The sequence below is a fragment of the Quercus robur genome, chromosome 5, assembly GCF_932294415.1.
Source record: "Quercus robur chromosome 5, dhQueRobu3.1, whole genome shotgun sequence".
NCBI classification, from domain to species: domain Eukaryota; kingdom Viridiplantae; phylum Streptophyta; class Magnoliopsida; order Fagales; family Fagaceae; genus Quercus; species Quercus robur.
Genome location: NC_065538.1, coordinates 21,070,135 through 21,085,746, shown reverse-complemented (window position 1 = coordinate 21,085,746; position 15,612 = coordinate 21,070,135). Strand labels below are relative to the sequence as shown.

The 15,612-nt window shown below is 33.8% G+C and overlaps 1 protein-coding gene across 1 annotated transcript; it reads left to right on the top strand.

Moving 5' to 3' along the window:
* Positions 1–10,360: 10,360 nt before the first annotated feature.
* Positions 10,361–11,892, top strand: LOC126727970 (G-type lectin S-receptor-like serine/threonine-protein kinase CES101). Its single transcript, XM_050433865.1, has 2 exons — positions 10,361–11,056; positions 11,344–11,892. Exons 1-2 carry the CDS (start codon positions 10,541–10,543, stop codon positions 11,890–11,892), a joined length of 1,065 nt encoding a protein of 354 aa, XP_050289822.1. The 5' UTR covers positions 10,361–10,540.
* The last annotated feature ends 3,720 nt before the right edge of the window (positions 11,893–15,612 follow it).

The window sequence follows — 15,612 nt, the reverse complement described above, 5'->3', positions numbered from 1 at the left end:
TCTACATTAAAAGATAAATAATTATTGAAGAAATAAAAGAAATCACAAATTACGTGTCAAGATTATCATGTGATTTCATGTCTATCATTCTTCTTCATTTACACTAAAACAAATTGAGTTTTTTTATCATATTTTATTTAATATTTAACAATGAATTAAAATCAACTAAATTTATCCTATGCATGAATGTCTATGGCAAAACCATCCATATACCAATAAAAAATCCTTTTTTGATTCTTTCTTCTTTTTCTTTTTCTTTTTTTTTTTTTTTTTTTTTTTGGTATTACCTTGGTCAAAACTTCGAATTTTGACTCAAAGACCATTTTACTCTTTTATCTTATGATGGCTTGATATGATGAGAATTTTGCTGTCAGATCAATCATGGAATTTTTCACCCATGTGAAATGATTATTTTACAATTTTGAGTGTTGTGTGGCTTAAAATAAATGGTTTTGATTGTTTGCAAAATTGGGTGTCTACATATGCCCCAGTGGCAGACTTACTAAAAGTGAACACCGATTCTACTAGAAAATACCACATTTCATGACCAAATCAAACTCATAATCATAGAGATATGATGCGGAATGTGATTATGTGAGTACAAAGTTCAAACCACTTAAAATGTTAACTCATGGTGAATGACTACCGCTCAAGGGGTTCAGGGTGAACAATTAGCACCTAAGGCATCACTTTGGGGTCAACTATAACCACTTAAAAGTGTTAGTTTGGGTTGAGCAATAATCACTTAAGCCGTTGGTTCGGAATGTCATACTAGGAAATGGTTTAACGTATTTTCAAAAACCTAGTTTTTGGGATCTAGTTTCATGCTAGAAAAGGATTTTAGTTGTTTGATGACAACCTAGTCTTACAAAAACAAGATCTCATACTAGGAAATGGTTTTAATGTTTTGTTTTTTTATTTCTTATTCCAGCAATTAATTATACCATTTTGGAATATGTTATGAACGGTATTGTCTGAACAAAAGTTGACATATTTACTTATGGAGAACTACTCTTAAGATATTTTTAGAGGAAAGAAGAAAACCAATCTCTATCATTCAGATCACCCACTCAATCTTATAGGATATGCAAGTAATCCAAACTAATAAACCTTTGTAAATTGTATATTAAATCTGACCTTGATAGTCATTGCGTCTAACTGAATTTCTATCAAGCATGGCAAATATGAAATGAAGGTAGAGGTTTATAGGTAACTGACACAACATTGAATGAAACATATATGCCCTCCAAATGAGGCATTAAGCCGCTTTCATGTTGGTCTCTTGTGCATACAAGAAAATGCAATAGACAGATGACCTAACATGCAAGATGTTATTTACTTATTTATATGCTTTTTAATGAAACCATCTAAATGCACTATTCATAAAAAAAAAAAAAAAAAAAAAAAAAAAATTTCAGGGACGGATCCTATAGACAAATGCACTATTCATTTCCAAATGTATATATGTTCATTTAGGAATAGGTAGGGTAGTATTTTTAATTTATATAATTGCAAATTTAGAAGGATTTCTTGTAGACGCTATATGTAAGAGCATCTCCAACAGTGTAGCTAAACCCAAAATTCTCTCTATAATAGAAAATGAAACCATAATTCATTACTCCAACAGTCTCTCTATATCTTAAAAATTTTTTGCTCATGAATAGTAACTCATCAAGTTTGATGAGTTATTGTAGATTAGGAAAAGAATTTATCACATTAAAAAATTCCAGAGCTAACTTTTTTGTGCCAGCGTGAATAAAGGAAGAATTAAAAAAAAAATATTAAAGAAATAATATTTTAATGGAATAGAGAAAATATAGAGAATCTGTTGGAAAATATATTTTATAAAGTGGGTAGATAAGAGGTAAAAGTCACTGTTCACTCATCAAATAGTATAAAAATTTGAAGAAATTACTGGAGATGCTCTAATTAGTCTTCTTGGGTTAAAAATATTATAATCAGATTTAGAAGGAAATATAATCAGACTAATTATATATAATTGCAGTTTCTTCTCTTTTAACTTGAATTTTTTTTTTTTTTGGGGGTGGGGGGGGGGGTGGGGGGGTTTCTTTGTGTGAAATCCTCTATTCTTGTATCAAAAAAAGTAAATTATACTTTGTCAAAGATATTATTGGTCCTTTCTTATCCTCTGAAAAATAGGATTATAAGGTTTTATATATCAACAATAAATAAAGGTTTTGATGTCCCTTGGCCCAAGGGTCCTCTAATATTGGGTGGAAATAATATTTCTAAACAAGAGTTTTCTTAAAAGAGAAAGAAACTCTTCAAAAAGAGTTCTTTTGATGGCAGAGAAAGTCTTAGAAGAAGAGTAGTCTCTTCATAAAGTAGAAGACACCTAGAAGAGTAGTTTTGATAGTTCTTTTAAAATTGAAAAAGATACCATGATGAAAGTTATGTAAGAGAGGTCAAGAGTTGTAATTCTTCTTGAGTATAGTGGATTTGATCTCTCTCTCTCTCTCCATGGAGAAAGATTATTTACAAAACCATGTAAATTATTGTATATTTTTATGTTTATGCTTGTTGATTTATGCATTTATTTAGTGTTATTTGTTCAAATATGTTAGTGCTATTTGCACAAGTGAAATAAGAGATTCCACGATCGTACAACAAGCCGCATTAGAGCCCAAAGTTTATTCTAGTATAGTTCAAGAAAATTTTTGGTAAGAGTTTGCAATTGGTCGATATAAGCACAAGCGATGATTTTGGTTTGCAAACGATGATCATATTATTCAAGAAAAAGACGACTTGGATTAAGGTGGAGCTATCACAACAAGGAAGAAAAATTGTTTGATGGGATTTGAAGCAAGGTGAATATTTGTTGGAAACTGTCTCAAATTTCTATTTGGGACTTTGTACTTATTTGGATTGTCTTGGTGTGAAAGAAATGTTTGAAATGATTACTTTTCTGGGGTTTGCACTATATAGAAGAAAGTTTATTCTTTGTCCGAATACAACCCAGCCAAAGGTACTAAGACTGGACCTCTGTCATGTACCCAATATGTTGCTAGTTGCTTATAGAAGGAACGAAGACCTCTTAATTTGATAAATAGAGTTCAAATCTCCAAATTAGACTAGCATAAATTTTGTTACTCAGAAAGCCATGATTGATCTTTATTCATTGTTAATATTTTACGTAATTCCAATCAAATAAAAGATAATACAAACTTACTATAATTTATCAATAAAACTAATCATAATTCACTAATCTAAGTAATCTTAATCCTGTCTCTCAACCAAAAAAAAAAAAAAAAAAAGTAATCTAAATTCAAACTAATTTATTTGAATAAATAAAACATATCAAAAGATTGTACTCATTCTTAATCATTTTCTATCATTCTAAAGGCCGATGCCATGCTCATCACTCAATAATTTTCCGTCAATTGAACTGGGTGACTCTAAGCAATGGTGTACGACATGTCATTTTGCAAACTATGTGCTACAAGGATCTGAGCAACATCAACCTACAAGTCGTTAACAGAAACACGTGCTAATGAGTCTATTCAAATGGACAAGCCGTCTGAATTGGTTTCAATTCCGCCATTAAAAGCTCCTCTGGAGCTCAAATTGATAATCACATATAAACCCTCTTGCAGGTCCAAATGTACGGTCAGCTTCTCTATCACTTTTAGAAGCAGCACTCCCTATAGCCTAAAACATTCTTCATTGCCTTTTAAAAGAGCTCGAACCATGACCAATGTTGAACCCAATTTTCAAATTTCCCAAGCAAATATAAATATGAAAGAGAATAGGGATTTTCTAAATCTATCTATAGGTCACCCTCCCACACCATTCATTTCTTATCCAATTGCTCCATTCAGTCAACCTTAACATTTTTCATAAGATATTGACATCTTTGTTGAACGATAAATGTGTCGTTCTCACGTGTTTGGCCGTGTAGACTAAAAGCACTTTTCTGCGTGGGTGTGGACGCTATATATATTATTCTCAAGGACAGCTAACTTCTGTGGAATTTGGCGAAGTAAGAGAGAAACAGAGGCAAAGACCAGGCGGTGAAGAGAAAATCTGGTATCTATCTATGTAATGAAGGAATAGTTACTGTATTTTTCTTTCTTAAGTTTGGTGTTAATCTAACGATATATGCGGTCCCAGTGATAGAGTGTTGAGCCATTCCATGTGCCGTGTAAGATGGTGGCTTGTTAGTCTGGCATTTGATGCTAATTTCATGACTAAGTTAAAGAAGAGAGTCATACACGAGGGTTTGAAGCAAAATTTGCAGAAAAATCAATACTGGAGTAGATTGGCCACATGTAGCACAACTTATTTTTATAAAGGGAAATTCTATTTTTACATTGTACTTGCAATGTAAATTTACATTATACATACATAAAAAAATAGCAAATATTATATAAAAAAAGTGGCAAATATTATATAAATATATTTAGTAGTATCTTACCACTAAATATAATTATTTTACATATTAATAAAAATAATTATTATATTTAAATTATATATATTTTTATTGTAATCCCTAAACAGTAAACTAGTATTAACCGTTACCAAAATATATCATTCCCATGACTTAACCGAAATGGCATGTGATACAATATTGACACCCTTAGCTTTTATGTGTTTTTTTAATGTCCTATGATACAGGGACAAAATGGGCTTCTGCCCTTTTTGGGCAAAGTAATTAGCTTTTTACCCTTCTTTCCAAACTAAATAGAGAAATGCCCCTCTTTTAAAAATCGAGTTTCTCAAAACCGAGTTAAAAAAAAAAAAAAAAAAAAAATTCTGGAGCCCTATAGTGACATTTTTAAGGACCTATAGTGACATTTTAAGAACTTATAGTGACGTTTTATAACTTGATATCCATGAAATCGAAATTGCCTATAATGCGATTTCATGGATATCAAGTTACAAAACGCCACTATAGGTCTTTATAAACGTCACTATAGGTCCTTAAAAACGTCATTATAGGGTTTAAATCGATTTTGAAAAACTCGATTTTCAAAAGAGGGGCATTACCCTATTTAGTTTGGGAAGTAGGGCAAAAGGCTAATTACTTTGCCCAAAAAGGGCAGAAGCCCATTTTGTCCTATGATACAGTATTGACACCTTTAGTTTTTTTGTGTGTTTTTATTGTGGTTTTGTGATTGTGAGTCTTTATCTCAAATAAGGCTATTTTTGGCATTTTTTTTCTACATGTGAGTTGAGGATGGTGAGATGAGAAGGAGATATCAAATACGTAAGTAGTGAGAGTAAAGCCATATTTTACACACACACACACACACACACAGATTCAATAAAAAGTGTGTTGGCAACATAAAATACAAAAGTGTGTTGGCAATGTAGTGATTGCTAGTGTCAATAGTGGAACAATAATGTGTATGTGGTTGTATAATTATTTGATGATTGCATCTTTTTGTATTAAGAACAATAGTTTTGTGTTTTTGTTTTTATTGCTAGTTTGTTAATACTAAATAAATGCTTATTTGGAGTGTGTGTGTGTCTATATATATATATATATATATATATTGCTTATACTTCTACCCCTAGCTTTAAATCCTAGTTCCTTCCGTACCCCCTCTCACATGAGGGAACGCCTTACATGAAAGGGGTGAGTGTTGCTTCCAGAGTATCTAATAAATTTTCTCACTTGCACCTATAGATGTAGTTGGATATCAATTTTAAAAGAGGGAAAATTGATAAACCCAGCAAACCACACGTGTTTTATGTCAATTGTAAACAAAGCCAAACTTTTTTTGTGGGTTTTTTTTTTTTTTTTTTTTTTTTTTTTTTTTTTTTTGTCGTTGTTCCAAACTAGAAAAATCTTTACCTACTATTAAGAACACTCGTATCAATATGTGTATAATAGAAATCTTTACACTTGTACTATTCATCTTACATTTACCTTTTGATTCTTTCTTTACGTATTCGGAAGATAAAGGAAGAGAGTAAATATTAGCTGTTGTATATGAAGAAAAAGAAACGATTAAGAAAAATTGATATTTTAATAAAATGTAGTATAAAATAGATGGCATGATGTTTAGTGTTTTGAAAAGTTATTATGTAAAATAGAAAAAGTAAGTTATACTAAAATAACAAGGAATTTTTGCACAAATCTATATGTTCTTTCTTTTGGTGGTATGTTTTGTAAGTTTCTTATCACATGTATTCTCTCTCCCTTTTGTAGTTTTTGTTTGAATTAATTCTTACATAGTTTAGAAGTGAGAATTTGGTAATTTAATTTATTTGAATTTAAGTAAAAAATTATATGTTTAATTTTTAAAAATAAAAAGGAGAGAAATATAAATAATTTAATGATATGGAGGATGGGACTAAATTTATAAACACCAAATTATCCAAACTAGCTGATATCCGACGCTATATGTAGTGTAATTTGATAAATTTTGTAAGAAATTGTTTTTGACCCATTGATTTCAGGAATACTATTATTGTTAGTCATACTTAATCTATGAGGTTTTCTACTAAAACTAAATTCATTGGGGGGGGAGGGGATTCCTTTAATTCATGCAACCAATAAATGTCACTAGATCATAGTGAAATTGTCACCTACAAACCTGTTGGTTCCTAGGTGTCTTTTTTGTATATTTATGTTTTATATATCAATTGGCTATAAAAACTTCTAGAATTTCATGATACAACAATAGAAAATATTAATGCCATAGTGATGCAATAATATCACAATTTAAACTCCAAATTTTAATTGAACTAAAAGTAGGCAAAAATAGATTCTTACCAAGTATACGCATCATACAGAAAACCAAAAATACAAATTGGCACATAATATGAACACATAAGCCCAAATAAATTACAATGCTATATAAGTAAAACCGTATATATAAAATCAAAACAAAATATTTAAGACGAACGTAATATTTTGAAAATTAACATACCACTAAGAAAAAAAAAAGATATTGTGAGAAAATTATGGAAATTTAATTTTTAAGTCCAATGGAAATGGGGATTTATATTGGACAAATATGGAGACAAATAATATTTGCTCAATTCAATGAATTTGTCTCTTGCAATTCTGTATTGAAGTTAGTCTTATGCAAAAAATTGAAAAGTTTTTTTGATTCCTACATTTCTTATGACTTTTTAGATACATACAAATCAATTCAACGCATGTAAAGTTATAAATTTGAATTTTATTTCTACATTTCCCATAACTTTTTAAATCCATCCTTATCAATTTAAATTATGTAAAATTATAAATGTATACAAATTCTTTGAACTTTATTAATACATTTGAATAAATGCATTTGCCATTACATAATACTTTGACATAAATGCTAAATTTATATGAGGTGAAAGCATAAATGAGAAGGAAGTCATACAATGTGCTATTTGGTAGAATCTCATACTTTCCCACATAAGGTTTTATTATTATTATTATTGATGTGGAGACAAATAATATTTGTCCAATTCATTGAATTCGACTCTTGCAATTATGCATTGAAGTTAGTCTTGTATAGAAAATTGAAAACTTTTTTTGATTCCCACCTTCCCATGACTTTTTAGATCCATTCGTTTCAATTCAAAGCATGTAAAGATATAAATGTAAACAAATTTTTTGAATTTTATTCCTACATTTCCCATGACTTTTTAAATCCATCCGTATCAATTCAAAGCATCTAAAGTCACTAATGTATACAAATTCTTTGAATTTTATTAATACATCGAAATAAATTCATTTGTAATTACATAATAGTTTGACATAAATACTAAATTTAGATGAGGTGGAAGCCTAAATGAGAAGAATGTCATACAATATGCCACTTGATAGAACCTCATGCTTTTCCACATGAAGTCTCTACTTTTATATATATATTGATTATGCTATGTAATAGAATAATATTATATTCTTATGTACTATTTTTAATTCTATATAATGTAATAGGATAACATTTAACAATCGGAGAGAACCAAAAAAAAAAAAAAATCTTATATACTATTTTTAATTCTTTATAATGTAATAGGATAACATTTAACAATCGGAGAGAACCAAAAAAAAAAAAAAAAAAAAATCTTATATACTATTTTTAATTCTTTATAATGTAATAAGATAACATTTAATAACCGTAGAGAACAATTGTAATATTTGAATGTGCCTATCAATTATCTGAGTAATATCAATTGCAAATTTGTTATGAGATTTGATTAATATGACAATCTTCTTAAGAAAATGAGAAATTTAAATAATCAATTTGAAACTTAAAAAAATTTAGTTGTGGAAATGAAAAAGGAAAACATAACATACTATAACAAAAGTTTGAAGAATATAGATCACTTGAAAAAAAAAAAACAATATATCTTCTTAAAAAAAAGAATAACGTCAATTAAACACACCCAATTTTTTTTTAAAAAAAAATTCAAATTAGCTTCAATAAATTTTAGAGGATTAATCATACACTAGCCTCATTACACACGCTCCGCACGTGTGATGAGACTTTTTTTTTTTTTTTTTTTTACAAGAATGGATTTTTAAGAAATTAAAATTTAAGATTTAAAATGGAGTAAACTACTAGATTTGGTGTGTGATAGTTTTTAGGCAAAAAAATGTATTTAACTTGGGTGAGATATATTTAAATAGAGAGTGTACTAATTTTTAGGAAAAAGTTTTTATGGCAGTTTTTATTTATTGAATTTGTTGAATTGCAATTTTAACCCTATTTTTATTTTTTAAGAATAAATATTATCTAATTAGATATTTTTTGTTTTTGAATTTGTTAATTTACAATTTTAACCCTATTTTTTTTTTTTAAGAATAAGATTATCTAATTACATTAGGGGTATTTTTGATATTTTTTGAAGCTATAACTAACTTTTTGAATCTTCTTAATATGTAAAGATTATACAACATTACAATATAATTATTTATTCTTACGCATAGTGTGAGTCTACGACTAGTTTATATGAATGCTATAAGCAGTTGATTGATTGGTTGTATAATTTAAGTCTGCCCATTTACGGGCTTCCATTGATAGGTAAGAGCATCTATAGCAGATGTTGCAAAAAAAATGTCATTTTGACACACCAAAAGCCTACTTTATTATTTTACTACATCATTTTACAACATCTCATTTATCAAATGTTTTATCATTCAATTCTATATATTAAAATAATATTTACTACACATTAAATTAATATATTATCTCCTCCCCATTATCATCAACAACAGCAACAACATCAATGCCAATCAACAACACCAACAAATTCCAAATCCAAAAACCTCAACAAAAGAGGAAAAAAAAAAAAAAAAAAACCCAAATCATCACAACAGCCATCACAACACAGTAGCAATAGCCACTTCCACCATTGCCCCACCATCCACAACCACAAACTACAGCAGTAGGAAGAAGGAAAAAAAAAAAAAAAAACAATCCAGGCCCCAACAACCTTCCTCTTCCGCCACTTCTCAGTTGGCAACTCCACAATCCAGCCACCACCAACCTTCCTTTCCACCTCTCAACCACAACCACAAACACAGCACAGTCACCATGACTCACCTCTCACTAAAATCAAGCCATCAAAGCTCAACCTAGAACCTCAATCCAAATCAAAACCCAATCTCAAACGCGATCCATGATCTAGCCACAACCCATAACCTCAACCCAAATCACCTAAATCAACCCATCGAAGCCACAACCCACAACTTCAACCCAACCCATCGAAATTACCTGACTCACCACCCATAACCTCAACCCAAATCAAAACCCAATCACAAACCCAAAACCCACCAAATCAACCAAAACTGGAGCATGAGGCAGTGAGATCGGTGGCGAGTTGTGGAGAATGAGGCGGCGAGATCAGCGGCGAGGACTGGCAAGATCGGCAGCAAGGACTAGAAAGATTGGCGACGAGATCGGCGGCAACTTTCTTGAGAGTGATCTTAAGTAACTTTCTTGAATAGGGTGGAGAGGGAAGAGATAGAGAGTGACAGAGAGAGAAGAAATAAGATAGAGTCAACGGAGAGAGATATCTATGGTAGAGGAGAGAGAAAAACGCAATAAAATAATAATATCCCATTTTGCCATTGTTGTCCTTATTGTCTCATATTTGAGACGGTATTGTAGTAATGTGGCATAATTTTTGAGATTTGGAACATCTTATAAAACTCCGTTTTTGTGTTTGGTGTGCCAAATGTGCCAAATATTTGACATTTGGCACATTTGAGAGAGCTGCTATGGATGCTCTAACAAAGTTTTATGTTTTTTTTTTTTTTTTTTTTTTTTTTTTTTTTTTTTTTGAAAATTTCAAACTATATATTTCAAGGAAGTGAATAATTGACCATGGACTTTGGTAGCCAGTTGCGTTTCACTCCACACCACACTTTTAAATTTTTAACATGAAACACAGCCATCTTACTATGTCAAGCTTGACAACACCCACAGCCACCTGACTGAGGAATCAATATTCAGCACAGTTTATCTGCTCAACCCAGCAAAGGGTTATAAGGTTTCAAGCAAGATGGAACTCCCTTTCCTTTGATATGTGATTTGATACAACATTGCTCCCACTGCCCTGTCCTTCAATGGCTAACATAGGAGCATATCTTCTCTTGATTTATTGTTTCACATGGTTCATGGTCATGGAGCCTGCCTATACCGAAAGTAATACATTAGTACTAGGCCAACAGCTCAAAGATGGTCAGTATTTGGCTTCTGCTTCAGGGAACTACAAGTTAGGATTCTTTAGTGGTAGTGGAAGAAAACGTTATGTAGGAATATGGCATAAACAGGCGGATGCAGAAAATGCCAGAACAGATTTGAAGCCATTGTGGGTTGCAGATTATAGAAGGAACCCCCAGACAGTAGGCATGCGGTATGAACCTGAGAAGCCAGTGTGGGACGCAAATCGAAACGCCCCAGTCTTGGACAATTCTGGAATTCTTACAATCAGTAATGATGGCCACTTGAAAATCTTACAGGATGGTGGAGTGGAAATTGTACTTTTTTCGGTTCCATTAGTGAACAACGCAAGTGCTACTCTGCTAGATTCAGGCAATTTTCTCTTACACGAGCTGAATTCAGATGGATCTATAAAGCAGGTTGTTGGTAATAGCATGTTTTGTCAATTTATTCAAATTTCTTAAACAATTAGGTTTTACAAGAGCTCCATGGCAGTTAGGAAACTTTGCTTTCTTCCATTTTTAATTGAGGACCTTCCCACCTAGTCTTATCATAAGCAGGTTTTCATGTTTATTTTTGTTCTCTTTGTTGTCATCAGCTTTGAATTGTAAGCAGCTGAATTTACTATGTCCTTTTTGTTAAGTTCAAGCTGGTAATTTTTGGTACTATATACGTTCATCCATCCGTGCATTGTTTTCTTACACAGGTTTTGTGGCAAAGCTTTGACTATCCAACTGATAGACTTCTGCCAGGGATGAAAATTGGAATTAATACAAAAACTGGACATCATTGGTGTCTAACATCATGGTCAAGTGAGAAAGATCCTGCCTCAGGCTCTTTCAAACTTGGGATGGACCCCAACAATACAAACCAATTGATCATCTGGTGGCAAGGAGAAATCTACTGGGTTAGTGGCCTTTGGCAAAATTCTAGTTTCAACTTGCCACATAAGTTATCAAATGATGTGTACTACCATTTTAGCTACCAATCGGAAGAGAAAGAAAAGTACTTCAATTATTTTGCATATAAAGATGTCATCTCATTCCAAAGGTTGTCATTAGATACATGGGGGGCACTCTGGGGTATGACTACGAATGAAGCACCAGAAGTATTTCTTACATGCGAAGAACCATCCTTCTACGATGGGTGCTTTGGGCGAAAGAATGAAAAGTGTTTTGCGGGCAAAGGGTTCACAGCTAGAAAAGGCATCATGTTGCAGAGTGGATTCAATTTCAACGAAGGGTGTAAAAACTAGAGAATCTAAATAAAATTGAGAGCTTTCATTGATGGAGAAGTGAATTACAAGAAAATGGAATGAATTAATTATACAACACTATACTCTGTTCTTATATACACAGTAAACATAACCGCCCTACAATTGGCGCCAAAATCTGTTACTTGAAACCTTCTAGAATCTGTACACGTGGCAATCCAGCATCAAAGGACTCCTGAATTTACGGAACTAACTTTCTTTAATGCTGTTAAATGAAGAAATCGTGATCTGGCATAGCTTCAAGCATTTCCAATACTTCTGCTTTTATCAAGCCATTTGATGCAATGCTTGTGCTCTGAGAGATGCACTCCTTATCAGCAACAGCTGCCTTCGTGGCTTGATCAACACACTTGTCATTAGCCACTCCTGCACTGCCTCTGCCTGGTACCCTTGCAGCTTGGCTAAGGCATCTCTCATCAGTAGCTGCTGCATGCTGTGGTATCACATTAGTAGCTGCTACATGCTGTGATATTATACTTGGATTCTTAATACTCCCCCTCAAGAGCACAGCTCTTGCCTTTTGCTCTTCCAAACCTGTATTAGGATAAGTCACTGTAGAAGCAAAAATATTGATCACACCTAGCCTTCTGATCAGTTTGGAAAAACTTTCCACTCCTAATGCTTTGGTGAATACATCTGCCAACTGATCCTTGGTGGAGACATAGAAGGTTTTAAGTGCACCTTCAAGAATCTTGTTCCTCACAACATGACAATCCGCCTCTATATGCTTTGACCTCTCATGGAATACAGGATTTGCAGCTATATGAAGAGCTGCCTGGTTATCACAGTACATTAATGCAGGCTTATCATGTTTGACATGTAAATCCTGTAATAAATGTAAAATCCAAGTTAATTCACAGGTAGTAGTGGCCATAGACCTATACTCTGCCTCTGCACTGGACCTAGACACTATGCTTTGCTTCTTAGACCTCCAAGAGACTAGTGCATCACCAAGAAACACACAATAGCCTGTTAAGGACTTCCTTGTATCAGGGCAGCCAGCCCAATCTGCATCACAGTAAGCTTTTAGGTGCAGATCAGAATTAGTTGGGAAGAAAACACCTTGACCAGGAGTTCCTTTAATGTATTGAAGAATCCTGGTGGCTGCTTTCATATGAGGAGCTCTAGGTTGTGCCAAGAATTGGCTAAGTCTATGCACGGCATAGGTGATGTCTGGCCTACTTAGAGTCAAGTACATAAGCTTCCCAATGAGCCTTCTATACTGTCTTGAGTTGGTAAGTAAATCTCCACTGTCTTTAGACAACTTGAGTTGTTGTTCCATTGGAGTTTGGACTGGTTTACATCCTGTCATACCAGTTTCCTCAAGAACTTCCAAAGCATACTTCCTTTGAGATAAGCTGATTCCACTCTTGTTTCTTGCAATTTCTAAACCCAAGAAATACTTGAGTGATCCCAAATCCTTAATACCAAACTTCTGATCAAGAACAGACTTGAGAGAAGCAACACAAGCATGATCATTGCCTGTGATCACCATATCATCAACATAAACCAGTAGAGCAGTGAACAAAGACCCTTTGCTGTGCACAAACAAGGAGTGATCAGCCTGAGATTGAGCAAAACCAAGCTCCCTTATAGTTGCTGACAGCTTAGTGTACCACTGCCTTGAGGCTTGTCTTAAACCATAGATGGACTTAACCAATTTACACACCCTAGGGGCAGTGGAAGAGGCTGAACCAGAACCAGAACCACACTCCCCCTTACTGTGAAAACCAGGGGGCAAAGACATATAGACCTCCTCATCTAAATCTCCATGCAAAAAGGCATTGTTGATGTCCAATTGGTGCAAAGGCCACTGCCTAACAGCAGCAAGAGCAAGCAAGACCCTCACTGAAACAGTTTTAGCAACTGGAGAGAAGGTTTCAAGAAAATCAAGACCCTCCCTCTGGGTATAACCCTTGGCAACCAATCTGGCTTTAAGCCTCTCAACACTACCATCAGGATTCAACTTCACTTTGTAGACCCATTTGCATCCAATGGGAGACTTACCAGGAGGTAAAGGAGTCATATCCCATGTATGATTCAACTCAAGAGCTTGGATTTCTTTGTCCATGGCAGCCCTCCAAAGTGGGTCCTGAACTGCTTGGGAAAAGCTGTGAGGTTCTTTGGGGCTAGAACTGACTGCCAGCAAGTAAGAGTGATAACAAGGTTCCAAATGGGAATAGGTGAGGCACTGAGCAAGATCATAAGGAGCACCAGCTGCAACAGCAGTACAAGCATAGTCCTGCAGGTAGGCAGGAGGTCTGATGTCTCTAGATGACTTCCTAAGAGGTACAGGAGGAACCAAAGCAACTGGTGTAGAGGAATGTGGCACCTGAGCAGAATTAGGCATCTGAATAGGACTAGAAGAAGTATTAGAAGGTAAAGCACTAGAGAGAGATTGAACAAAAGTAGAAGGAGGTGAGATAACATCAAAATCTAAGGAAGCAAGATCAGGTATGCTAATGGGAGTAACAAAACCATCAACATCAGAGAGGCAGGAACCTTCAACAGCAGCAGGAACAAAAGGATCTGCAATGTTAGTTGAAGTAGAGGCAAAAGGAAAGGAATGTTCATGAAAAACCACATCTCTAGAGAGGAACACCCGATTAGTGGCTAAATCAAGGACTTTATAACCTTTAACCCCAAAAGGATATCCCAAGAAAACACATCTAACAGCCCTAGGAGCAAACTTGGATCTGTGAGAAGAAAGTGTAGAGGCAAAGCATAAACAACCAAACACCTTTAAATGTGCATAACTAGGTGGATGACCAAATAACACTTCAAAAGGAATTTTATTTGCTAAAGCAGATGAGCGGATTCTGTTGATCAAATAAACAGCAGCAAGAATAGCATGTCCCCACAAATGCAAAGGTAAATGAGATTGAAACATGAGAGCTCTTGCCACATTCAAGATGTGTTGATGTTTCCTCTCAACAATGGCATTTTGTTGTGGGGTTTCAACACAGCTCAAATGATGCAAAATACCCTTCTTGGCAAAGAAATCTTTCATGAAAAATTCAGTACCATTATCAGATCTTAAGGTTTTAACTTTCTTAGAGAATTGAGTCTCCACCATTATGCAAAACTGTTCTAAAACAGATTGTGTTTGAGATTTATGCTTTAACAAATACACCCAAGTGCACCTAGAGTAATCATCAACAATGGTTAAAAAATACTTGCAATGATCAATAGTAGGAATTGAGAAAGGTCCCCACAAATCACAATGGATCAATTCAAAGCAAGAATTAGAAAAATGAGAACTCTTATTGAAAGGTAAACGTTTTTGTTTAGCAAGGGGACAAATGTCACAATTGAAGTTCTCAATAGAAGTGAAACAAGGTACATCATTTGGTTTAATTGATGCCAATTTGGTATTGGACAGATGACCCAATCTGGAGTGCCAGATATGAAGCTGTGAACTAGGTACAGAAGCTGAAATAGAAGCTGCAATGGAAGGTGTGGAAGGTGTGGAGATGCTGCCTTTGTCCAACAAGTAAAGTCCATTGCATTCTCTACCCAGACCAAGTGTGCTCCAATGAGCAAGGTCCTGGATAAAGCATAGGTTTCCAAAGAAAATAAGACAACAGACAGTGGACTTGGCTAGCTGACTGACAGAAATAAGATTGAAGCTAAAGGATGGAACACATAGAACATTATGAAGGGTAAGATGTTCTGAGATTTTCACAATGCCAATATGAGTGA

Coding starts and splice junctions, on each gene's coding strand:
- LOC126727970 (XM_050433865.1), top strand. CDS start 10,541: ATGGCTAACATAGGAGCATATCTTCTCTTGATTTATTGTTTCACATGG. Junction 11,057..11,343: donor CAGATGGATCTATAAAGCAG/GTTGTTGGTAAT, acceptor TTTCTTACACAG/GTTTTGTGGCAAAGCTTTGA.